General features: G+C 33.7%; 1 protein-coding gene across 1 annotated transcript; it reads right to left on the reverse strand.

Annotated features, from left to right (window-relative positions):
* Positions 1 to 2,701: 2,701 nt before the first annotated feature.
* LOC127137738 (uncharacterized) lies at positions 2,702 to 3,193 on the reverse strand. Its single transcript, XM_051064165.1, has one exon. The coding sequence runs from the start codon at positions 3,191 to 3,193 to the stop codon at positions 2,702 to 2,704; it is 492 nt and encodes a 163-aa protein (XP_050920122.1).
* Between the last annotated feature and the right edge of the window lie 10,839 nt (positions 3,194 to 14,032).

Genomic DNA, 14,032 nt, shown 5'->3' on the forward strand with positions numbered 1-14,032 from the left:
ACTTGTGTGGGCTTCAAGCCAAAAAGCCCACTTAAGTGCATTTTGGCCTATATCTCATAATATGCCAAAATCACTTAAGTACTTGGTACCTTACCATATTTCGTATTCTACTTAAGTACACCGTACCTTACGATGTTCCTTAATTATTCTATCTCTCATCAATCCGTCCTTTGTGTGTGACCCTATAGGTTTTCGCGACGTTGGCAATTATATTAAATCACACATTTAACATAATAAACAGTGAGCGGTATCTAGCAACACATCACTGTTACCCAAGTCACGAAAATGTCATGTGATCTGACAAAACCTCCTGTGATAATAATTATGTGTATAATTACCCCTTTGCCCTTATGTCTATATTGAACACAAGGTATAGACCGTGTCACCCTTGTCCAGTTCAATATTGGGCCCATAGACATTTATCCTGTTACGCAGGATTGGCAAATTCCATCTAGGACACTCATGTCCCTCAGCATGCTTCGTGGAGTACCCATCAACTGTCTTTATGGTTATCCAGTTATGGACAACGTTGGATCAGCAATAAAGCACTCGACTCTACATCTAGGATCCATAGTGGTTTCAGGTCGAAGAGTGGTATACACTATTATCACCATGAGAATAACTTATGACACTTTGCATAACTTTCTATATAGTATTCTCATAGCGGGTCAATTCGGTATAAATATTACTCCTAATATTCATACCTATGTTTAAGACTTGATAACTCTTTATCCATGATCCATGAGATGTGATCATCAGTCTACAAACATAATAGTCTTAATGCTTTAATGTTATCCCACTTCACATTAAAGCTCGACTACGGATACTTTAAGAATAGTGCCCTTATGTTTAATGTGTTCTCATGATTAAGTCACACTTAATACATTAAACGGACTATCTATTCTAGGGACTTTATTAATCAACCATTAATAAAGAAAATGCCTTTTATTATTAATAAATAATTCGATACAAGTACCAAAAGTATTGGCCTCTAGGGCTTACACCAACAATGCTATCCCATTTCCATTCAAGAATACTTAATAGTTGCATCAGACCTAATGACTTATAATGTTCAATCTTCGACTTATGACAAGTCAAAAAAGCATAAACAAACTCAACTACTTCCTTTTTCATTCTTAGCCACCAAAATATTTTCTTCAAGTCTTGGTACATCGTAGTGGCACCAGGATGAGTACTCAGATCACTCATATGACCTTCCTTAAGAATACTCTTCTTAAGTTCTTGCACATCTGGTACACAAACTCTATCTCTGAACCTCATCACATCATTCTTATAGATTCTGAAGTCACCCCTTTACCTTGATTGATTAGCACAAGTCGGTCAACCAATCCTAAATCAACATTCTGACCTTCTCTAATCTCTTCAAGGATTCCACTAGTCAGCTTCAACATACCTAACTTCACACTGTTAGGAGTCTCTTCACACACCAAACTTATGTCTCTAAATTGTTCAATCAATTCCAATTCTCGAACCATCAACATCGACATATGCAACGACTTTCTTCTCAAAGCATCGACTATGGAATTGGCTTTACCAGGATGGAAACTCAAACCAAAATCATAATCCTTCATAAATTCGAGCCATCTCCTCAGCCTCATATTCAACTATTTCTAATCGAGCAGATACTTCAAACTCTTGTGATCACAAAACACCTCAAATCTGGAACTAAACATATAATGCCTCTAAATTTTTAACACGAGCATCATGGTTACTAACTCTAGATCATGCGTAGGATAATTCCTATTATGAACTTTCAATTGTCTAGAAGCATAAGCCACAACCTGACCGTTCTTCATCAACCCACCACCTAGACCCATCTTTGAAGCATCATAATACATGACAAAGGATTCATTAAGATTTGGCAAAATCAAAACTAGAGCATACATCAACTTCCTTTTGAGTTCTTGAAAACTCTCTTCGTAATGCACACCCCAAACATAAGCTTGAACCTTTCGAGTCAACTGAGTTAAAGGAAATGCTAACTTCTAAAATTCCTTAATGAACCTCTTGTAATAACTAGCCAAACCAATACAAATTCTAATCTCAATAACCGACTTTGGATTTCCCACTACAACACAACATCTATTTTTGATGAATCCACTGCTATACCATTACTAGATATCACATGGCTAAGAAAACTGACTTCTTTTAACAAGAAGTCACACTTCGACAACTTCACATACAACTTCTTCTCTTTCAAATTCTGCAACACAACTCTCAGATGCTCCACATACTCTTCCTCAGATTTGGAATATACCAAAATATCATCATTGAACACAACGACAAATTGATCTAAGTACAAATGGAATATTCTATTCATGTACTCCATGAATACTACATGCACATTAGACACCCCAAACGACATCACTGAATACTCATAGTGACCCTATCTTGTTTTGAACACAATATTTGGAATATCGTTTGACTTCACATGAATCCGATGATAACCCGAATGCAAATCAATATTGCTAAACACACAAGCACCAACCAACTAATCCATCAGATCATCAATCCTTAGAAGTGGAAACTTATTCTTGATAGTAACCTTGTTCAGTTGTGTATAATCCACACACAACCTCATACTACCATATTTCTTCTTAACTAATAACATTAATGCTCCCCACGATGAAACACTCGGTCGAACAAACTTCTTCTAAAGCAGATCCTCTATCTGTTTCTTCTACTCAGTTAGCACTAAAGTAGACATCTTATAAGGAGGCATCAATATAAGACTAGTACCAGGTACTGAGTCCATAACAAACTCCACCTCATGCTCTAGCGGCACTGAGGTCATCTGGGAACACCTCAAGAAATCACACACAACAAGTAGATATGTAATCATTCTCTCGCTTCCCCCACCCAAGGACACAAACACCATAAACCACTGAGCACTCCCACTCAAGGATATCTCTACATGTCTCGTGCTCATAAAACTCAACTCCATACTCTCTTTTGATTCAAGAAACTCCACCGATTTATCAGAACAATTGATGAACACATGGTTAAACTCCAACCAATTCATTCCAAGAATAACCTCAAGCCGACGTAGAGGAAAACACACTAAGTCAATCCCAAAATCTCGCTCAAAAATTGTCAAAGGATAATTCAGACACACTAACAAATTAGTCACCAAACCATTAGCTGAGGTGTCAATGACCATGCTACCACCCATAGCAAATACTTCCAAATTCAACCTTGACTCACACTCAGCAGATACGAACTTCGAATCTTCCTCTTCAACACACTCAGGAAACAACACCAACTCATCCAATAACCTACACTCTTGCAATCAGCGGCACGCTGAACCAATCCTCCACACCTGAAAAATCTCAGAGAAGTATAAGCCTCTCCCCCACTTTTTTCAATCCTGCTCCTATAGGCAAGAGATTAGAAAAACAAACGAGCACCAATAGTATTTCACACACATGTCACGTGCTAGAGAATAAATATCATTACAAAAACCCGGCTGAATGGATCAACCTGCTCTAATACCACCATTACTACAAATAAGATATTTCACAAGGAAAATTTCACCTCTAACATTTAAAAAGCAAGAGATACATCCTGGAAGCACCACATTCTATTTAAAAAAAATACAACCTATTCCCTTAGTTTTTTTAAAAACCGAAGGAATATAGCTATAAGGGAGCTTGCTTCGAATCTTAATTACTACATTTTATGTTATTTTATGATTTTTTTAGTTGACGCCTTTCCAACTTCCCTTTTTTTCTTAGTAATTTTCTTTTTCTTTTTTATTACTATTAACCCTTGTTACATAATCCAACTGAGAGGTGATATATTTTGCATTAATATTTTCAAATCAATTTATTCAAAATCCCTTTTTAATTTTTAATTTTATATAATCAAATCCCTCGAATCCAAAAAAATCTAACGTGATAGATATTTTAAATGTATTACCAGAATATGGCACTATGGTGCTTTTTTTTTATTTTTTATTTTTAATTAAAACACACACGTCATTTTTTTAATGGAAAACTGACGTGATTTACCTTTTGCATGTAATATTTTAGAGAATTAGACTCTAACTTTTCATTACTTATCAACTATTCGCAAAAACCTAGGTGATTTTCATCGTAACTCTCATCAAAACTATTCCAACCGTTTGTATTCATCAACACTCAAACATCAAAATTCGTCACGCTTGAGTTACATTTGTTCTTCTTTTTCACGTTTGTTCTTCTTCCATTTTTATCACTGAAATTTTGTTAGTCAATATGCTTATTTATTTAGATAGTCATGGCCGATTCGGCAAGCACCTCCCATACAACATCTGCTACAACCAAAATCTTCACATATTGGTATTCTGTAAGTTATAACAATATTATGTATCATTTTTCAAGTGGATATGATTGTTTATCATTCTTATCATGAATGTTTTATAAACTTTAGGTTTAGCGTTTGTAAAAATAGGTTAAAAACTCTAACATATGGGATTCCTAGTTATATAATCTAAAATAAACATTTACAGATAATCTAATTAAAAGAAAATTAATGAAATTTTTATTCATTTTACTGAAATTACTTAATAAGGGAAACATAAACATTAACTTCAACTTAAAATCAAAAAGACATTGACAGAATCATAGAACAAATTTTCCTTAAAATAAACATTCAAACATCTAAAACACACAGACAAACGGACCATAAACCCTCATTCCTTCCTTCCAACTTTCTTATTTCTTGGTTGCCTCAGTATCCTAATGTATAACATCTATGGAGTATAGTGATAATGAAATAGCAAGAGATCGCCAACCTTAAACATTTATGACTTCGCATACTCAGACGAACCATAGGCAAGGTACTTCTCTATTTGTGGTCTATTCCCTTTGAGAATCTCACATTCGTGGAATGTCATATTGTTAAGGTCCACCAAGATGAGGGAAGTCTGGTCCACACATAGACCCATCCTAATAATCGCAGATGGAAAATGCTACAAATTTAAATGTTTTTTCAGTTTATACATAATCAAAATAAACATTATACTAAAATGAAAAACATATAGAGGGAAAATGATTTGCAATATGTTATATAAATTATCACCAAGATATTTTTTTCCACTCTTTAAATCCCTTGTGATCTCTTTCTCCCAATACAAATATACTGCTAACTCCTCTACATTCACGTTCTCATCTGATATTTTAAAAGGCACAATGAGGATGTATGAGGCCTTGCTTATATATATATATATATATATATATATATATATATATATATATATATATATATATATATATATATATATATATATATATATATATATATATATATATATATATATATATATTACTTCTTACTTTGGACTTGGTGGTAATGCGTAATTGACAATACACTAGGAAATCTATAACAAAACTCTTTGATATTCCTACCTGCTACACTCAACTTTACTGTTTTTGAAGTCTGCATTGGCTACTGAATCGGTGTAGATAAATAACATCATGATTTTAAGTAACCTTATGGAATTAATACAATTGTCTAACGTAAAAATTGGTTTAGTATCAACCATTAATAAAGTGAATCACACTTTTCCACCATAACAAAGTTCTATGTGTGACCATTCACCTTTACCATGTGATTTTAACTTCAGAAATGAATTGTAACACTTATGTCATGTCTTAAACTTATAATGTACATTTGTTTAAGTTGCAGTTTGTATTTGTTACTCCAACAACATGGATTTTCAAAGTTGGTCTAGCTCTTGATGATGATGAAATATATGATTCAATGATGAACACTTAACTACTGATTATCAAGTGACAACACGGGTGAATACCAACATGTAGATGATAACTCTGATTCAAGCTTAGTTATTGAGATGATGAAATATATGATTCAAATTCTACTTTTAATGGTTTTGAGAATATTGGTACATATCATTATAGTCAGTTTTTTTTAAATATTTACATTTTACATTCTTATTTACATATCATTTTCTAAATCTATGTTTTCTAATATTTACAATATTAGTTAATATGGAACATTTACTTAAATTCATTTCATTTTGTTCAGGATATTCAGACAATGGTGATCCTATGATTGAATGCATCCACTGTGGAGCGCTTATGTGGTATCAAGAGAGGACAAACAAACATAGACATACTTCAATGCCTAAGTACCAAAAGTAAGTATATATTACTTTTGCTTTTTGACATTACTTTATTTGTGTGCATTAGTGATATAAATATTTACATTTGATTTTGAAAACAATGTAAATCTTGTATTATGTATTGATGAGAACAATGTTAATTTGTGCATTTAAAATAATCTGATTCTGGTTCTGTCAATATTATGTTTATGTGTAAAAAATGATACAGGCCTGTCAAAATGAGCTTTAAAACAAATATATATGGCAATGGATAATATTTAACCTCTCGGTTATTAACTAAAATCGACGTACCAACATAACTTATTACCTCAGATTTTAAATAAAACTGAGAGGTAAAGTGGCGCACGCTTCATAGTGTTGAAAATAAAAATATACTGTTGCTAGGGATTAAACCAATGACATTTTCCTTTATAACCTCGGTTTTTAAATAACATAAAATGGCTAGTTTTCATGTCTCCCTTTGTTACCTTGGTTGTGTAACCGAGGTAAAATCCATTTCACATACGAGGTGAGATATGTTATTTGTAGTAGTGCACACTAATGCAAAAATAGTAATTTACACCCATCTTTTTACATTTAACACCCATTATTAGTGGGTGTGAATTCAACGAGTGAGAAATGTCTGACAAATTTACACCCATTTTAAAATGGGTGTAAATAGATGTTATATTACACCCTTTTTGTTGAAAACAGGTGTAAATATATTTCATATTACACCCTGTTTTATAGAAAGCGGGTGTAAATATTTACATATATACATTTATAGATGACATATTACACCTTTTTTTGTTTAAAATGGGTGTATATATCTGTCATATTACACCCTCTTTCAGAGAAAACAATTGCATTTAAATAAAACGTATTTACACCCCCATTTAATAAAAATTGGGTGTAAAATGAGAAATGTTTACTACAAATGTTGGCATGTTTACACCTTATTTTCTTTAAATAAGATGCAAAAATATGGTATATTACACCAGATTTTATTATGGATGTTGGCAAGTTTACACCCTATTTTCTTTAAATAGAATATGTTTGTTTTAGTTTCATAATTATATTATATTTAGTGTGATTTAAACCCTATTTCATTTAATCAAATATTTTTGCATACCACTAAACATCTTATTTAAAGACAAACATATTATCTAATACCAAATTAAAAGTTATACATCAAAGACTCATATACATATATGATGATGTTAGGATAAGTCTTGTCAAAATCATATTAACAAAAACTATCTATATATAATTTCTCCTCCTTCGCTTTGGTTTTAGCAATATTTGTATGTCTTCTTGGTCCTCATGCTCTATAGTCATTTGCATTTCAACGTTTTGCTCTTCAACCATTTCCAAAAAACATTGAGCCCAAAGTTGTCGAACATGGTCAATTATCTCTTTTTCATATGATGAGATGTCTGTGGATATCTACAAGTTTAAAAATTATAAATTAAACTACATGTATAAACAATAATTTACATGTTTATAAATACACGCAATACACAAATATTTTAAATTATACTACCTCATTGAATCTTTCAATAATAGAAGTATCAATAGTATCAAACATAATCTTCATGACATAATATCCACATGCCCATCCGTTTTCTTGGCGATGTGCCTACATATAAAATCTTAGTTACAATAAGACACCAAAAAAATCTATGATAGTTGTTAGAAAAGAAGAATATTATCATTATCTACACGTGACCATGATATGAGGTAATATTCTTAGATTTCATGTCAAGGAAGTGGAAGTAAAGCAAATGGAGAAGCTAAACAATCTATGGATTGATTCTTTGGCCCAATGCTAGAGAAAGATCTTTCTTCATTTCCTCCAATGGATCACATAGGCAATAATATATTGGTTCCAAATGTTCATAGCAACAATTCTCAAGGAAAAATGCAAATGGATGTTATAGACAAATGTCAAACCAAAGCTTCATACCATTATCTCAGAATAAACTCAGACATCAAAAGGAGACTCACCCCCTGGTTTTTGCCAATCATAAGAACCTGTAACTTGCACAAAATTGTTTATATGCATCTATAAAAAGAGCTTTAGTAAATTCAAAATTAATAATACTTAATGTTATAATTATTTGAAATCAAGTGATCCTTGTACGAGAGTTTATCCATCAACTACAATGTTATTTTCCAAATATAAATTGAAAACCAAGTCATAAAAATAAACTAAAAAATTAAGTATTTAGCACAAAGAGTGAAAACATGAGCTGCTTGTAGAAAGGAAGGAAATAAGCAACCACAATCATATCTTATAACCCCAAATGTAGTTATATTATTCTTACTATTGTTATGGAAATAACCAACGAATTTTTTGAGTCAAAATTCATTGCTACAACTAAATCTAATTGTTGATCTAATATAGCAAATTTTTCGATCTAATCTTCATAAAAAAACTGCAGAATAACAATGCAATTTCTATATCACTGTTACCGTAATATCTACAATTTGCAGGCCCAACCTCTGTTAGATAGTCTTCCCCGAGCGAGTTCAGTAGGAAAGCAACATCGACAAATACACCATAACAAATTATTGAACTTAATATCCTAATATACTCTATGTTACCTAAGGAAACAAAGGCGTATGATGAATTTCATTGTCCGTGGCTGAATTTATCCCCTAAGTTTATAATGTTGGAAACACTAAGCTGATCCAAATGAGCATTCTCTTGGGGGATGTTTTGAAATTAAGAAGCCATTATGCAGTCTCATCCCACAGTTGTACAAAACATTAACCATTAGATATGCAACTATGGTAAAATAAATTGCTGCAGGAACATGGGTAGTACAACTATGGTAAATAAATATGGGTAGTACAAAACGTTAACCATTAAATATACAGAAATATGGGTAGTACAAATATGGTAAAGAAATATGGATAGTACAAAACAACTCACTTACCTTGACAATCTTCCAATTAGGCTTCTTATTTTTAATACCTCTTAATAAATGATATCCTTTTACAACTTTGATAAAAGAAATTACAGCAGAAGTAAGTTATAAACATAAAGTTAAAAGGTACAAAAATTAAGTATAAATGATATATCTTGATTTAGGCTTCTTACCCCTCTAGTATGACCTTCATATTTTTCTTGGGAGGTTTATTTAATGAACAAAACCAAAAAATATCACTATCTTTAGGATAAATAACAAACAACTACCAATGATTGCTGCAGTTTCAAAACAAAAGTGTTAGAATCACTAAAATTCAAATATTACAAAATAACATATAAAAAAACTATAAAACCTTGAAGAAAACATGTACTTACCGGTTTAACAATTGTCCTAAGTAACATTTTTTTGACTCTCCATCCAACTTATTTTATATATATGACTGAATAACTTCGGTTGGTCTGATAGAGATTAGCGTCCTATGTGGATCAAGAAACCCAAATAGTTCGCTGAAATTATTGGAGATACAAATGTGATGTAGATATCTGAATTGTTGAAAAAAAGTTAACTATAAATGATACATAGAAAAAAATAATTAAAAATAGAATAAGATACTTACAAGCACCAGACACACAAGATAGATATGGAGATCCATTTATTCCCAACAATTAATTTATTAAGGTCAACCCTATCAATGAAAGCTGAGAATTGAGTTGTTTCATGAATCACATCTAGTGAGAAGGAACCTTCCTTGAGATCTCCAATCTTTTTTAGATAATATTCAAAAGCACTAGTGTTTTTTATTACATCTTCAGTAGTTATAACCTTAAAGCAACTTCCGTTAATGCTCGTACCCATAGATTGCACATTCTGCAAAAACATGGTTAAGTGTATATTTCAAATATCTTTCAACAAGTATATATTCCCCCCGTTCCTTTTTAAGTGTCATTTTTTGACTTTTTACGCATACCAAGGAAGCTAATCATTATTGTTACTTTTCAAACAATAATTCTTATTTTACCTATAATACCCTTAATTATTTATTACATTCACTTTACTTTTTCTCTCTCTACAATTATTATCTAGGGATAATTGTGACAAAATTGTAATTAATACTACCTTGAACTTTGCAAGTGACAATTAAAAAGAAACAATTTTTTGCAAGAAAGTGACACTTATAAAAGAACGGAGGGAGTACATTGAAATTGCAACAGCCGCAATAATTGCGATCACAATTCCCACATGTTATTAGAACCATGATTGTGACCAGTAACCGTGGAGTCCCATTCCCACGTCTAGGGAAAGAAGAATAATAACCATCATAGAATCATAATAAGAAACTACCTCATAAAAATACATGTTATAAAATACATGTTATAAATGTTGTGTGTATGTTATAAAATACATGTTATAATACACATTGGTGTCACACATATTATATTACAGGGAAATATATAATGGAGAGTCTAGGAGAAAACAACATGGCAATGACAATGACTTTCATTGATGACGCTAAGCTCTCAAGAGAAGAAGAGAGACATGAAAATGTTGATGAAAACAACAGTGACAAACTTGCTATCACTCACTGCATTGGTGAAACCGGTACTCATTTGGAAGCACTCATTACTCGTTATGCACCCACTTTAACTAACTACAACTTGTGCAACTTAGGTAGCTTTTAATAATATTGTAATTGTATCTCTGTGTGTCTAATATGATCACACATGGTGTATATTTATATGCAAATAGGGAATATACAATAGGAAATAATATCAATTACAGTTATGACTAATTGAGTATCAATCAATACTAATTGATTGATAACATATTCTTAACACTCCCCCTCAAGCCGGATCGTATATATTGTATGATCCGAGCTTGTTACAAATATAATTCACTCGAGAACCCTTGAGAGACTTGGTAAACATATCAGCCAATTGATCTTCAGATTTTATAAATTCCGTGGTTATTTCTCCCGACAGTACCTTGTCTCTTACATAGTGACAATCTATTTCTATGTGCTTGGTCCGTTCATGGAAAACCGGATTGGACGCAATGTGGAGTGCCGCTTGATTGTCGCATATGAGTTTTGTGTTCTGAAGGTCACCGAACCTAAGTTCTGAGAGCAAATTCTTAAGCCAAGCAAGTTCTTTTGAGGCTGCTGCCATAACCCGATATTCAGCTTCAGCACTAGATAATGCAACTGTGTTTTGTTTCTTGCTTCTCCATGAGATCATATTTCCTCCAATAAGAACATAATATCCAGAAGTGGATCTCCTATCCAACGGTGATCCTGCCCAATCTGCATCTAAGCAACAAGTGATTTTAGCATCACCTTTATCTTCATATAATAGGCCTTTTCCTGGTGCATTCTTTATATATCTGAGAATCCGAATAACGACATTCCAATGAGTATCACAAGGAGCATTAAGGAATTGACTCACAATACTCACTGCAAAAGTAATATCCGATCTGGTGACGGTAAGATAATTGAGTCTACCCACTAGACGTCTATATCTTCCCGGGTATTTCAACAACTCCCCCTGACTCGGAAGAAGCTTGACATTGGGATCCATAGGAGTATCAATCGGACGACAGTCAAGCATACAAGTTTCAGTTAGGATGTCTAATGCATACTTACGTTGGTTAATTGCAATGCCTGATGAGGACTGTGCAACCTCAATACCTAAGAAGTATCTGAGTGGATCCAAATCTTTTGTCTGAAAGTTTTTGAAAAGATGAGTTTTGAGTCGCTGAATACCGTCTGTATCGTCTCTAGTGATAACAATGTCATCAACATAAACCACAAGAAAGATGTGTTGTACGTTGGAAGAGTGAAGGAAGAAAACAGAATGATCTGCTTCACATCTAGTCATACCAAACTGTATCAAGACGGAGATGAAGTGACCAAACCAAGCACGTGGAGATTGTTTTATCCCATAAAGAGATCGATTGAGCCGACAAACAAATCTTGAATTACCAGGAATAGTAAAACCTGGAGGTTGATCCATATACACTTCCTCCTCCAATTCTCCGTATAAGAACGCATTTTTAATATCCAACTGATGAAGCGACCAATGATTAATAGCAGTCAATGCAAGGAAGAGACGGACTGAACTAATCTTGGCCACTGGAGAAAAGGTGTCACCATAATCAAGGCCAAATATTTGTGTGTATCCCTTGGCTACCAAACGAGCTTTAAAACGATCAATCTGACCATCTGGTCCAATTTTCACTGTATAAACCCATCGACAGCCTACTGTAGTTTTTTCTGGAGATAAAGGAACAATGTCCCAAGTGTTATTTGAATGCAATGCAGTCATTTCTTCCACCATCGCCTGACGCCAATTGGGGTCAGTCATAGCTTCACCTGTAGACTTAGGAATAGACACAGAATCCAAAGCAGACACAAAAGAAACATAGGAAGTAGATAGACGGTCATAATTTAAAGCACAGACATATTTAGGATTTGGATTATGAGATCGAATACCTTTTCGTAATGCTATTGGAAGGTCAAGTTCAGGTGACGTAGCTGGAGGAACAATTGGAGTAGGAGATGGTGCTGGTGGATCAATATCATCTCTAACTGCTGATGGACGCGTTGTGCGTCGCTGATACACCTGCAAAGGAGGTTTAATGGGTGTGGGGATGACAAAAGGGATATCTTGATCATCTAAATTACAAATCTCCTGGGAGGACGAAGAGACAGAGAAAAAAGGAGAACCTTCAAAAAATGTTACATCGGAAGAGACAATGTACCGTTGAAGTTGAGGATAAAAACAACGATATCCCTTTTGTATACGTGAGTAGCCTAGAAAAATGCATTTGAGAGATTTAGCGGAAAGTTTGTCTTTACCTGGATTAAGATCATGAACAAAGCATGTGCAACCAAACACACGAAAGGGAATGGGGTAGAGATCGTGTTCCGGATTCAAGATAGAGTATGGAATCTGATCTTGAAGGACCGAGGAAGGCATTCGGTTGATAAGGTGACATGCGGTGAGGAGAGCATCACCCCAAAAACGAGAGGGTACATTGTGGTGAAGAAGAAGAGTCCGTGCAGTTTCAACTAAATGACGATTCTTCCGTTCAGCAACACCGTTCTGTTGTGGTGTATGAGCACATGATGATTGGTGAATAATTCCCTGTAATGTTAAAAAAGATTGAAACTGGGATGACATATATTCACGAGCATTATTTATGCGTAAAATTTTAATGGTAGTATTAAACTGGTTTTTAATTTCAGCATAAAACTCTTGGAATATACGGAAAACATCTGAACGATTTTTCATTAGAAATAACCAAGTGCATCGTGAGTAATCGTCGATGAACGTTACAAAGTAATAGTATCCTAAAGTAGACTTCATACGACTAGGACCCCAAATATCAGAGTGAACTAAAGCAAAAGGTGATGCAACACTTTTATTTACTCGTTGACAATAAGTACTATGAGTATGTTTGCCTAATTGACAGAACTGACACTCAAAAGAAGAAAGCTTAGAAAGACTAGGAACTAAAAGACGCATTTTATTTTGACTAGGGTGACCCAAACGTTGATGTGTGAGTTCTTGAGAAGCAATAGAAGCACAGACCACCGATGGAGAAAGATGATATAATCCTCCAACTTCACTCCCTGCTCCAATCGTCCGTCCTGTACGTCGATCCTGGATATGAACAAAATTAGCATTAAAAAGAACTGAACAATCAAGAGTACAAATAAGCTTGTGAACAAATATTAGATTAAAGGGACAACCAGGAATGTAAAGGACAGACTCTAAAGACAAGTTTGGAAGTGGATGTGTCTGACCAAGGCCTTGAACTTTGGCTTTAGAACCATCCGCCACAGTGACAGAAGGCAAAGAATCAGAATAAGACAAATGAGATAAAAGAGATTTATTACTAGTCATATGATCAGATGCACCCGAGTCAAGGACCCAAGGACCAAGTGAAGGTGTAGAGACAAAAGCTACAGGAT

Source organism: Lathyrus oleraceus, chromosome 4, assembly GCF_024323335.1.
Source record: "Lathyrus oleraceus cultivar Zhongwan6 chromosome 4, CAAS_Psat_ZW6_1.0, whole genome shotgun sequence".
In the NCBI taxonomy this organism is placed as follows: Eukaryota; Viridiplantae; Streptophyta; class Magnoliopsida; order Fabales; family Fabaceae; genus Lathyrus; species Lathyrus oleraceus.